Genomic DNA, 12619 nt, shown 5'->3' on the forward strand with positions numbered 1-12619 from the left:
CAGCACCACCACAAAACCAAAATCGGTTCCAAGAACCTGTCTATGGTTGACCAGGATGAAGGGCTGGTCAGGAAACACGTGTATATTTAATGAGATTCCCCCCAGCCAGCCTATCCAATGGCTAGTGCCTGGATCACTGTTTTCCCCTGCTGCTGGAATCTGGACATACAAGTCTATGAAGATCACAGCTACACTTCATCTGCTGGGACAGTCCCATGTCATCATTCCCTTCCCACCTAAAGGACACACTGGATCCCTTGAATAACCAGGATTGGATGTGCAGCCAGCTGAGTAACTATCCCACAAATTCTATGTGTGTAGAGACACACGTCATCAGGCCTTGTAGCCTCCCCAGTAGTTGTTATGGACTGCCTGGTCTCTCTGCTATGTGCTTCCAGCTGTCTCAGAGACACACATGTATCTGGCCCAGCCAGAATGCTTTGGTAACTGAGCTAAAGCCCCTGCTTGCTATCTAGGTTAAGCTCAGTATCTGCTGGCAGCCAAATGGTGCTAGACACGCCCTCACTTGGCCCAGCTGCTAGCACCACAGGCATATGGGTTCCTGACACCCACAGATTCCACTCCAGTTGCTGGCATCATAGGTAACACCGGCTATTGTAACCCACGGTATGACTCAAGCTGGTAACAATTAGACCTCCATAAGCACATATGTACACAGAACAGAGAATCCCCTCACCCATGAAAATAGTTAGATATTTAATTTAATAAGACAGGGCAGCTCACATTTAGAGGACATCCAGGACATCACCAAATAACTGCAGGGACCAGGGACTAGTCCCTTATCCCTCTGTTTTCCTGTGCTTGTTCCTCCCCAGACCACCTACATCCCTACCTTTGGTTCCTTCCATACATGTTCACTATTGCTGTGGAGATGACTGAGAGGGGATTTAATAAATACTTATCAATAAGTATATGACCTTGGGATTTAATGAATACTTATAAATAAGTATGTGACCAATATGCTTGGGTTATTTTACATTATTAATGAATCGGTGCTGTGAGTTAAATAGAAGCTAAGGAAATGAAAAAAAAAAAGGCTAATTAGAAGACCAGGTTAAGTCCCCTGAAGACTCAAATTTGGCAGAGGTAGCCTTTGCCTCGACACCTCTGAATGTAGTCCTGGCTGTGGTAGAACAGCTTGACAGAGCCATGAAAGATCAGCCTGCATGTGATGTATGGACACAAGAGCAGGAGTACGTAGTTACGGCAAGAGTAGCTACACAGACTGAAAACTAGCAAAAATAATTGTATTCCTGGAGTAAAGAGAACACATCCTGGCAGACGGGGGTTATTTTCATTTTAAAGCCATGATGTGAAAGTGGTCTGTAGGGGTGAGTGGGCATTTCTAGAGGCCCTATAGGAAAATAATAAAAAATCTTTTTTTGAAGGAAGAAAGAAACCTCTTTTGAAAATACAGATCTTAGTTTCCTTCTTAGAGGAATCCAAAGAACGAAACCTCATTTGAAAATACAGATCTTAGTGTGTTATATTCTCATAGGGCAGAAGAGTACTATCTTCCCCTATCTTAAAGGCTTTTTGAATAGTAAAGAATTGGATTTTTCCTTTAGGTTCTGCTTCACTATGTTTTTTACAGCTTCAGTACCCATACATGCTAAGAGTTAAAAGGAGTATAGGTGGCACAGTCCACGGTCTCTGTGCAGGAAGAAAAGCTATTTCAGGACACAGCTGTATTATATTTCACTTAAAAGGCAGTTCTAAAGAAGGTTGTCTAGTGTGTGAGAACAAGGAATACCATTTCCAGTTTGGGAACAACTGGTGAAGAAACAGGGTAGCTGTAAGCTATTTAGTTATGTTGCCTTGCAGTTGCTAACCACTGGATTAGCAACTGACTGCTCATTTTGTCAATTAACAATTGACACTGCTGCATTTCTAGAGCAGCACTCTGACTTTTTGTTTTGTCACATTATTAATTATACTATTACAATGTTGTGAGTTAAATACTTCAACCTTCTGCTTCTTGAATAAAATCATGGTATTTGCTACTGGAAAGCTGAGTGATGTTGTTATTTACAAACAGAAGGTCCATATTTGATTTTGGATGTAACATCATTGAAACAATGTTCTATGAAGCAAATTACTTTCTTTCCTTACAAGTAAAATATTTTCAACACCACTTAAAGAAGCTGAGAGAAGTAACTCAGGCTTTTGCACTGAGGATCAATCTAAGGTAGCTAGTTAAGAACAAATGGCTTCATTGATGACAGATCTCATTTGGTGGATTACCATTATGATGGCTATTCAAGCATCATACAAGAATTCTCAAAATATTAATGGATAGCTTTAGTCATTATTCCAACTAGGAAAATAAATGGTAAAGAAAAAATCAATTCTGCTCAGAACCAGACAGCTGAATATTCAGAGAGTATTTTCATGTAATTTATAAATTCAGCAGCAACTAAATTAACATCTCAACTGTAAAATAACTGTTGCTTACAAAGTTTATCAGCAAATATCATTTACTCAATAAATGCCAGAACTATGTAGTAACACATTTATTGATCACTTTACCAACTAAAAATACAATTTTATACAGTCAGTCAACAGCAGTAACATACTTTATGAGAAGCTATGCTTTAACAAAATGGTGTTTAAAATATGGATTTCACTATAACTTGTCAAGCCAAGCTTTTACAGGACTAATCAAAACAACTGCTGCACTTGAACTTTTCCCCTAAAACATCAACAATAATGTTGCAGACAAAGTAGCTTTTCCATTGTTAATGTGGGTTTAGAATTTAACAAGACAACTTCAAAAGGTTTAAAACATCTGTAACATTGTCATTACTTTAACATTCACACAGATAAAGCGATACATTTAATACTTTCTAGCATTAATAAACAGTGTAAAAATATATTGCATATATATATATATATATATATATATATAAATTTGTTTCCTTTTCCTGAAAAAACCTAGTACAAACTAGTAGTATATGATCCCCCCTTCAAGTTTCTTTTACTTATTTTAAAGATTGAAGAGTAGTAGTTTTAAATTAACAGAAACAAACACATGGAAATAAGAGAATCACTGTTGTGCTCCCCCATAACCTCTTGTCATGGTTACTAAGCATATTAACCCCTTGGTGAAGGTGTTTCTATTTTTGCTAACACCAGCTAGAATTTTGGAACTGGCTGCAGTGGGGATAAGATTTTGCCCAGTGGGCTTTGCACTGGATGGTGCCTGGCCCCCTTCATCAAGCGGTTAAAAATCTTTGCTTAGGTCATGTTTTTCTACTATAGTTAAGATTTAGAAATGCTATGCTCAAGTTGTTCATTTGCAATAATGAAAAGAAGATTCAGTGTTAAATTAGTGAGAAAAAGTAAACTTGTAAGGTTAAATGATCATGTAAAAGTTTTTACCGTGTTGAAAATTTCACAGTGAACACAGTAGGCTAGTACAGCTGCATGTTAATGTTTGCAATGCCTGCAATTATAAATATTGCAGGTAATTATTAGCACACAGCAGCTTCCTGGTTGATGAAAGACAAATGAAAATAAGAACAAAAACTAGTAAGCTTCACTGAAGGTTTTTATCATAGTGTACAGTGCTCCAAGGAAGACTATGTCCAGACCTATCTCCACATCCCAACTGCTTAACGATAAGTTAATTTTAATTAGTGCTCTAGCTCAAAGACAAAACAGTTTTGCCTTCCCCCTTTATGATCAGGTCCTGACAGCATGCACATTCAGATTTGTGCAAATGACGAATCAAAACATCTAAATCAAATTAGAAATGGATATTGGAACAGCATGGACTGATAAACATGCTAGCAAAGGAATAAAGCATAATGTGGATAAATAAATGGTTTATGACTGAACAAAATCAATCTCATTCAAAAATTATACTTCTGTATAAATATATATTTCTCCTCTAATACTTAAATCTGTGAAACATCACACCTTGCTAAGAATAAACCTCAATACACTTATCCAACATTGACCATTTCTCTGCTTTACAGAATGTAAAGACAAATTACTTTGTATTAAAGCATTGTACAAAAAAATTTCCCTGCTGCAAGAATTTGCCAAAGCTGATATATTCTGAACCCAGCACAAAGATTAAAAATAAACACACTTTTTTGCACCCTCTAACTTGGTTTTGCCTATGATCTTACTTTTTCATATACTACAGTGCTAACAAAAGTAGCTTGCCAACGTGATTTTATACAGGACATCAGTTTGTAGGTTAACTGACTTTACACAAAGTCTTTGTAAAGATCTAGTACATATTTAGCTTGAATATTACAGACATACACAGCATTTCAGTTGCATTAATATAACCCTATTTAACAGAGTCCAGGTTGTATTATTTCACATTATTTAATTACTTTGTTTAAAAATAGCATTTGAGCAAATGCAAGCATACAGAAACTCATCTGATGTAAACTGGAACTTGAAATAATTTACCACTGTGGGGATTCAGACTGCCATAATTTTTTCTTATTTTGTTGTTCTCTATAATGTAGCTCCTGATCAAAATGCAAAGATCAAAATGGATGAATTGAGTGTATTTTCAGGGCCACATTTTTAATTTAGCTGAGTGTAGCTTTACTCGTATTTCTGATTTTTCCTGAAAAATGTGCAAAGTTGTAGAAAAACCTTGCATAAAGATAACTGGAGGTAAGGGCAAATTATGAGCATTATATTTGAGGTCTTTGCAAATGTTTACATCAAAACTCACTTTGTACAGTGCCATAAGCTTTACAGTAACTCACAAAAAAGAGATGCTGTATATCTGTATTTGAAAATTAATTAATTGGCTATTTAGCTGCAATGGAATATGATAGCAGGTTATCATTTTTCCAAATCAGGTTAGTCAGTTGGGTATTTCAATGCCAATTTCCAAATGCAGGATTTAAAGAGAAAGAAGTCTCTTCTGTAGTTTTGCCCTCATGTATATCCATGTCCCCAGAAAATGCCAGTGTGCGTGTGCATGAACAGAAAAGATAACTTCTTTTAAAAAAAATTGCTTCAGACTACCAGAACTGCAAATGTGTGCCAAGAATGCTCAGCCAAGAGGCTGGATTTCCCCCTCTTTTTTTTATGATCAGGCTTATTCTTGCCAAAGTCTACCTTGAGTGGACGATCAAGTAGTTTGAATGAAATAAGCCAATTCAAGTGTTTTCTGACAACAAAGTCAAGAGTTGTGTCTTAAACTTGTTCTGAAATCCACCTTCTCCATAGGGTTTTTAAAGCAATATACCAAGTTTAATATACTGAAAAACATGAAAAAAAATACCAAATATATTAACAGATATTTTTCCCTGCAAGAATAAATTACTTGGACAATTAAGACATGGAGGTTCTATCTGCAATATTCTTTTATTTCTTATTATTCTTAGCTAGGACATCATTCAAAGCATTGGTTTTGAGTTTAATGCACCAGCAGGAAAGCAACTACAGGTTTCTTGGTAGTTCTAGGATTCTGAAGAATTTAAAAGAACAGCCCTGACTGTAATATTAAGTAAGCCAAATGGGCACTTTGGGGTTTCACAAAATGAGTAACTGATTGTTAAATTATATTTTATGGGCAAACACTTCAAATACAGAAGGTACACATGTATTATTTGGAGGTACTCCAGACTTTAGGAATTCCACACAAGTTTAAGAGCTGTCGTTATGCTTCTGGTATTTAATTGTACAAAGGTTTAAGCAAGACTTGAGTCCATAGGTAATGTATGACACTCCTGTTTCCTGTTCCCATCTCACTGTACCACAGCTTTATGCTTACTGACAGATGATGAACACCTCTGTGTTTACACAGTGAGTGTCACCTTGCTTCACAAAGCTGGGGCAAATGCAGAGCATAGTTTTAAATGGTTTCTTAAGAGCACTCAGAGGAAAGCTTGCTTTCACTCTTTCTCTCTCTCTTACTTCCTCACCATGGAGAAACTCCTCTTGTCACACTAAATCTATGTTAGAATTGCTGAAGAGTGATTTCTCTCAGAACAGGGTGAACAGGTAAAACCATAAAAGCCTCCTTAGCTCTTCACCTTTATGGTATGAAGGGAGAATGACCAGTCATTCATGACCCAACCAGTCATGCTGAATAGCATTGACTGCAGGACTAGAGCTTGGCCCTAATAAGATTTTAGTTTTTCATCAACATTTACACAGTTTAATTACTTAAGCTGGATCTAAAGAGCATGTGTACACACACAAACCTACACAAGTCTTGTGCATTACATTACTTAATACCAACTAAGTGACAAACCAAGAACATAATATTCACACTACAAACAACATACACAAAAGTGTAGTTATTTTGGCACACACGCAAGGCTGACAGTCAGTTAAAAGGACACTTACCAGTGCAACACTACATCTGCTCTATCATGAAGGTAAAAGGTTTGCTCTTGGCCAGTGCAAACAGAGAATTCTCAGTCACAGATGACAGGCACATGCCCCCAGAATACATGCATCCCTGAAGGCAGGGTTATGTTTTGATTATTATACATGCAGGCACTAAGAATTAAAATTTATTTCGTAACTATGAAAAGTCTTAAGGAAAAAACCTATCAATTACAACTTTAAAGTTTTGGTCTTGGAGGAATATACATGAGGATTTTCTCAACAGATGGTTACAGATGGCTGGGATATCTATCACTTGCAAGTCAAACCCATAGTAGTCATTTGCCTTTTTGTTCTGCCTAATTCCAGCTACTATAAAATATTAATTGAGCCAATAGAGGGGAAAAAAAGGATGACTGAAATGGTACTTTGTGAACAAAACTTTGTAAAATTCTAAAAAATTGTCAGACTTTTAAATTCAATTGTCAGAATTTTTAGTTTAGGAAAGGTCAGTAAAATACATACTTCAATTCAAAGTATCTTTGAAAGACATCTCTATGCTGATGAAAAACATAAACTGTGACATGTATGTAGTTTTCAAATCTCCCTTTCCCTTCCCTAAATAAAAAGGAGGTAAGAAGTATTATAGTTTTAAAAAATAGGGATTAAATTTTGTCTATAGTCTAATATTCAACATGTCCCTTCGGATTCCAAATATTTGACTACAATTAATTACAACTGTTCATATAAGACCCATGAAATTATGTGTGTTTTTTAATGTCTGCTTCTCAGTAATGCTATTGTGATAGCTTTGACAGCCACAAAGAACAGGACAATCATTTTTAGTTTTGATACTTCCATACTAATGGTTGCAAAACTCCCAGCAAAACTCTTAACTAAAGCTCATGAAGTGACTAAACAGAATTAGTAAGCAAGCCCTAATAAGAAAATCCCTTTTGACCGCTGCATATTTTACTTAAAAACAACATTATTTTTAGAAACTTATTTGTAATGACTATTCATTTGCCTCAGTAAGAATTTTAGCTTCTTGCTCTCAGTCTTCTCAGGTTTTGATGGTCAGGTTAAGCTTCAGTAGACACACAGGTAAGGATTGTGTACTGCCACAGTATTTAAATGAAATTTGAGTCTATTCTTTAAGGCAGTTATTTCTAAAAGCTATCTGACTTTCTGCTCACATTTTTTTTGGTAGCATCTACTGTAGTAATGAAAGCAAAGATAACTAGGAACAACAGGGTTTTACAGATGTCACATAAGACAGTGCTACATAGTGGAAGATGCTGAAAATCAAGCTGGAAATTTAGATGGAATCAATTGAGATGCCTCCAAAAGAGAAAGGACAGTAAATCTTATGAGGTTCCCATGTCCTTATTTCAGACATGATGTTCAGTTACAGTCTGCAGCATGGTGCATCCAAAGAGAATATGCTCAACAACACACTAAGGGCTGAAAATGGGGCACCTCCTCAGCTATCCTTTCCTGTCATCTTTGAGGTATAAGCCGTACTTACTGTCCTGAGAGTTGAGGGAATAGCAGATGAGTAAGAAAATGTACTTTGCCTCATTCCCAAGCAGGCCTGGCACTTAAAAGCTAACAATCAAGCAAGTATTTAGGCTTTTAATTTCCTATCAATATTAGTGGAATAGTAAGAGCTTAAGTAGGTAGTGAACCCCTAATACACAGCTGCATAAGATGCTTTTATTCATAGCTATTATCTTTCACACCAAGCATAGTAAAAGAGAAAAACCTTTACTATCTTCCCAGTAACAACTTTCCCTTGTAACTGTTACATCAGAATGACTTCTTTTCATGTAACACTTTGAGGCTTAAAACTATCATACTGTAGAAACAAAGTAGAAAAAAGGAAGTGTGTTCCTCAAAATAAAATACTGCTATCTGAACCATCTTCTCAGGTTCTGATCCCAAGCTTACTATGGCATTGAAAGAATTTCAAATTTTGCATCAGGTATAAATAAAGGGCTTTTGGTTCATGGCAGGGATTTTCTACTGCACAAGCAATGCAAAGTAAACTCTGGCAGAACCTCTGCTTGTTCCATCAGCCTCTTACAGCTCAATTTCTAGACAGTGTCAGCTTGGATCTGTTCGCACTCTCAATTCCCTTGCATGCCTTCATGTGCTGATCTCTCTCTCACTTTTTTACCAACAGCTTAAAACCTAATTATATCTTAAAATCTTCCTAACCAATCACTCCTCCTGTATGGAAACATTCTGGCATTACAGACTCTGTATTTGGGCAAAGTGTCACCCAGTGTGCCACACAATAGCTAGCAACAAAGACCCAGGTCAACAGTGTGCTCCTGGACTCTGCAGTAGGCTGGACATCACCCTTTAGTGAGGCTGGGTCCAGAACTTTTCAGTTACCAGTGAGTTATTAGTCAAGTCTTAAAATCAAAAGGAAAAACAGGGACACTGATTTTGCATGTAAGTCAGCTGAAGTATTCATCAAGGGTTGTAGGCTCAGCCATTTTATTCATTAGAAAAACTAGGACTACCCTGGAGCCATCTTCGGGTGCCCAGGCACCAGTGACAAAGAAGGCTCTTTACATTTTGACAGTTTACTACCATGCCAGAATAATTTAGCCACTGTTGGTATCAAGTATCCTATTTTCTACTTTGGAGTATGGCAGGTCTCCAGTGCAATACAGTAGTGGATAACCTTTCACTCTTCCAGAACACTGGGTAATTCTTGGAAAGGGTTCACAAAGCTGAACACTTTGCATCCTGAACGTCTTTACATACACCTAAACTCTTCACAGGTAACCAAAGTAATCCGTGGGAAAAGCAATTTAAATCTTCAGGAGCATGTGCTGTGTTTTGGCAAACTTCCCTCCCGCTTAAAAACAAACATCAAAATGAATTATAAACAAACAAAAGGATGTCCAAGTCCACAAGGAAGCCCTTGCCTTTTGTTTGCTATTGTTTTGGTTTTAGGCTGATGTATGGGCTCAAAGGGTCACTGAGGACAAAGTTACAGGACAGGGTACCACACAATGTCAGCAGAATAAAACATGAACAGTTTAAGGGCTGAAAACCAGAGCTCTCTTTCCATACATTGGCCAAATACAGACTGTTCACCTGCATGGCACATGACAGCACACACTGCTCACCCATGTTTATGTACTCTCAGTGGGATGCTGGTACGGGTGGAGGGAGAGTAATACATCTATTAACCTTTATTAAGAGTTGAACATGAAAATCAGGGCACAAGCTCTTTTTGAAACAAAGCAAGGCAGAAGTGCAAAGAGCTGGTTTTGAATACTGAACATCCTATCTTTCATAACATTAGAAAAAGAGAGTAATACATCAAGGTACTTGTTCAGCTCTTGCAGAAAATTAGAATGGCCTTTTCTCTCCTTGTCAACCAATATTGAAAAAAGTTATTTTAATTCCAATTAATTTCTTTCGGCATTCTGGACCCCAGCTAGGTCACACTTAGCTGCCTGTACCCTGTGGGACTGGCTCTCCTGGTAACATTGGAAAGCCATTCCCAGCAATACTATCACTCCCAAGTCTGGTAGCAAAAGTGAACAGAGAATCAAATCCCTTGGATTCAAACAAATCAACCATAAAATGTATCCCAGTTATAATGATTTGGGGTTTTTTTGAGGGAAAATTGCACCTGATTACATAGATATTAATTGTATATGTCCTTACTCCAAGGGGCCATAAGCTTTCCTTACATATGTTAGAGCTTAAAGGGACTATGTGCCAACATATGTGCAAAACATTCATTTAATAGTAATCTGATTGGCAGTGTTAAGTCATAAACAATATTTTAAAGTATTATTAGCTTAATGCCCTTTTCACTTCCAATGTGAGGCAGTGCAAACTTGAAAACAGACTGAAAATCCTTAAATATACTTTCTTACTAATGTCTTGCTCCTCACCTCTCAGGTTACTACAATAGCTCCATCCAAATCCAGCCAGTCAGAACCATGCTACAGTAGACACAAGAAAAGCACAAAGTATAGACAGGAGGAAAGTAAGGGCTGGAATTTTCCAACTCTTTCTGCTGACATAAAATACTTTAGAGCCTATATTGTCCTAGAAATAGCTTTTTTTTTCAGTTTTTCAGTAAGTGGTATATGACAATTACAGGCTAGAACCTCGTATATTACTACCACTTACTTCCCCATAGTTTATTTAAGAGAAGTGCTAGATTCCATATAAGACATTAAAAAAAAAACCCTAAAATAATAGTCAAATGAAACTGCGTAAGTAATGGGATATTCTTCAGAAAGACTGCTATGAAAGATCCTCTTTTCAAGAGGTTCTCTTTGACATCATCAGGGCAACTGAACACCAAGGAATGTTTGAGTTATTTTGCTTCAATTGACAAAGTGTGGTATAACTGCTCTTGACTTTGGCTTTGTTGTTTGTTGATTTGGGTTTTTTCCCTAAAGCTCAACAAAATAATATCTTTTTTATACCTACATATTTATTTATTTTTGCCAATATATGAATGAGGAATGTAATGAAGTGTCATTGTGCTGCAAGTAGCTCAGCAGATGTTGAAATCAGTTCCAGTTCCTGAAGACAACTTCTTGACAACATAGTCTCAACATTCACAATAACTGAAACATGTGGGATTCATAACATCATCCTTACTCTATTCCCCTCTGTGTTGTAAACCCTCAGCCTTACTTGTTTCCTTGTACTTTATGATCATATGTGCCTGCATGCTTATAACCAGATACATATCCTGAGTTATCCACCAGATCTTCTCGGCCAGCTCTGCCTTTTCCTTTCCCACTGGCATCAAACCTCTCTTTGTGAGAACCCGTGAATTTTGAAGTATCTGTAAGGCGTGAAACAGTTGGAGATGAAACGGTTTTCTATTGGAAGAAAAAAAAGAAACAAAACAAAAAAGACACATCAGAAATCAGCTATTCTTAATACAGATATGTTTACATGCTACCAAGATTTAAATCTTTCTAATGACAAAGACTATGCAAATACCTACTCCTTCCCAGCAATAGCATACAAAAGATGTTTGTTTCTTGCCTTTACATACAATGACAATAATAATATAGCAGAAAAGGAAATAGCAAAAATTATGTCAAAACCTTTTGGAAGAGACTTTCAGTATAAGATACTTTTGATTAATAATCAAGTTCTAAGCACCAAGGATACAAAGAAGTTTCATCTTGATTTCACATTTTGAACCATGTTCAAAATCCATTATGTCAACATGAAAGTATAAAAGCATGGCTCCACCAATATAGAAAAGGTATTCCAATACAACTAGAATTCATTGCTTCAAAAGACAATTTCATTCTAAACTCTAGGTTTCATGAGAGAAGTAACAAACTGGAAGGACTGAAAGTAATTTCTAATATTAGAAAATTAGCAGTCCATGAAATGGCGCTGAGCAAAGACTTTTCTCCCACTGAGTCATATCAGGCTCAAAAATCAGTTTTGTTGTCATCAGGATAAAAAATATTTGACTACAGAAACAGAAAAAAAATTATTGCACATAACAATACAGAAGCATGATAACCTCTGTGCTTGGACTAGGAGCAGCCTCTTTGATCCTTAAATTTATATTTTAATTTTATTTATTTATATTAATTAATTAAATTATATTTTAGTTTTATTTATTTATTTAAAATCATGTGAAGAAAAAACATGCAAGACTTTTTGTCTTTTAACAAAGAGTGGTAAAATATGGGCATTTTTTTATGTGCGTCACCTGTCACTATCTGAAAGAAAATGACCACTGGAGCAGTCTTTGCTCAAAACAGCATTGCTAAATGACCTTTAGGGACTTCTGTCTTGCAGTCTTAAGAGTACTATTTGCAGAGGTGGTTATTTTCCTATACTGAAAAAATAGGTATCAAGACAATGCTTAGGAAGAAATATTGGTCTAATATATACTGTTTACTTGTTCACATTGACCTGGTAGCACCTTTTAACAAGGAAAACTCCAAATGAAAGACAAGGGCAATATATTCAATATGGAGTTAATTAAACTTAAATCATATTTGCTTTCTTTGTATTTAAAAAACATTACAGAAAATCAGTTTTGTCTACATGTGCATACACTCTCTACCATCACACCCACAGAGAAGTCTCAGAAATTCTCTGTTGACTGCCCTTTCCTTTACCTAATTCATTCTCAGGACAGATGGCTCTTCTGAGAATTGGTAATGGTAAACTTAATCACTATTTCAAAAAAAAAGACTACAGCTTCTGCTCCTCTGTTTCAAAGGTGCAGTATGAAATGTATGAAGTTTTCCTCAATACA

General features: G+C 36.4%; 1 protein-coding gene across 1 annotated transcript in view; it reads right to left on the reverse strand.

Moving 5' to 3' along the window:
• Positions 1–2519: 2519 nt before the first annotated feature.
• TPPP (tubulin polymerization promoting protein) overlaps positions 2520–12619 on the reverse strand; it is an 87487-nt gene continuing 77387 nt past the window's right edge. Inside the window, exon 4 of the mRNA XM_063159127.1 lies at positions 2520–11207. Coding sequence (XP_063015197.1) covers positions 11013–11207 — 195 coding nt within the window. The 3' untranslated portion in view covers positions 2520–11012. The remainder of the gene's footprint in view (positions 11208–12619) is intronic.

Source organism: Melospiza melodia, chromosome 1, assembly GCF_035770615.1.
Source record: "Melospiza melodia melodia isolate bMelMel2 chromosome 1, bMelMel2.pri, whole genome shotgun sequence".
NCBI lineage: Eukaryota > Metazoa > Chordata > Aves > Passeriformes > Passerellidae > Melospiza > Melospiza melodia.